Source organism: Phaethon lepturus, unplaced genomic scaffold (assembly GCF_000687285.1).
Source record: "Phaethon lepturus isolate BGI_N335 unplaced genomic scaffold, ASM68728v1 C13539131, whole genome shotgun sequence".
In the NCBI taxonomy this organism is placed as follows: domain Eukaryota; kingdom Metazoa; phylum Chordata; class Aves; order Phaethontiformes; family Phaethontidae; genus Phaethon; species Phaethon lepturus.
This window is the reverse complement of record NW_010574626.1, coordinates 1-1140: the sequence shown is the minus strand read 5'-3', so window position 1 is coordinate 1140 and position 1140 is coordinate 1. Positions and strand designations below refer to the sequence as shown.

General features: G+C 43.9%; 1 protein-coding gene across 1 annotated transcript; it reads right to left on the bottom strand.

The window, feature by feature from the left end:
• Positions 1-820: 820 nt before the first annotated feature.
• ZNF138 (zinc finger protein 138) lies at positions 821-1003 on the bottom strand (the record flags this gene model as incomplete). The annotated part of the gene is made up of 1 exon (XM_010295590.1): positions 821-1003. A coding segment is annotated over one exon (183 nt), but the record flags the coding sequence as incomplete, so codon positions are not given.
• Between the last annotated feature and the right edge of the window lie 137 nt (positions 1004-1140).

Here is a 1140-nt window from a genome sequence, read left to right as displayed (position 1 = left end):
AGGCTGGCTGCTGCAATCTCCGCGAGGGGGATGACTTTTACAATATATGGGCTGATTGCAAATAAGTTACTAATAAGCCGCTTTGGCGTAAGAACGGCTCTATGCATTATTTCCTAAGATCTGTTTATTTGTAAGTATTTCTTTCTTTCTCTTCTTTAAAAAAAAAATCGTTCGGGAAAAAAAAAAAGTACAGAAGTTAATATTTAGACATTCATAGTATTAAGTAATAGAGCTATAAACTCTCAAATACGGCACTTTCATTTTACTTAACAATAGATAACACAACAGCGACAGTGAAACAGGCCAAACAAAAGCGATCACCAAAATTGTTGTGACAGTACAATTATCCAGCTAGGAAATTTATTCAATATGCTTTACCATTGCATTGACACAGCAGGAAAAAAAAGCCCGAATGTTCAGAGAATAATACAACAAGGCAGGAGGTATTTGGAAAAAAAAAAAGATTTATTTTGAAATACACTTTTAAGAGATACTTTGCCTCCACGATTTGTTATCGATGCGCATCCGACACGACGATACGAAACAAACAGCCGAAGAAAACCACATTCTGTACAGAGCTCTAAAATGAGCCGCCGGTATCTACAAGATGAGCTTTACGCCGGGGTGTGGGTTGGAGAGGGGCCCGATCCTGCAGTCCGCACTCTCTAAACGAGTTTCGCAGACGTGTGGTAGGAAAGCTTGGCCCCGAGTCTGCATGCGTGCCTCCGTGCGTGTGCGTGTCTGTGAGTTCCTACAACACAGTCCTTGAGCAAAAGGGGCAAGTGGGAGCTGCCGGCGCGGGCGCGGGTCCCGGGCTGCTCTAGAAGTCCTGCCGCGGGGTGTGAGTTAGACTGTGCCGCCGTAGATCACAGTTTCGCCTGAACACTTTGCCGCACTGCTCACAGTTGTAGGGCTTGATGTCTGTATGGGTAAGAAGGTGAGTTTTCAGATTACTTCTTTGATTAAAGGTTCTTCCACATGTGGGGCATTTGTGTGGAGATTCCTGTTCAGATTTGAAGCAAGCAAAGGATTAATCCTTCACAAACTACCTGGTTTAAAGTTATTAACTGCACTTTTTTTTTTTTCTTATCGCAACGCACAACTTGAAATATCGAACGACAGCAGCCCCGGGCGGGCGGG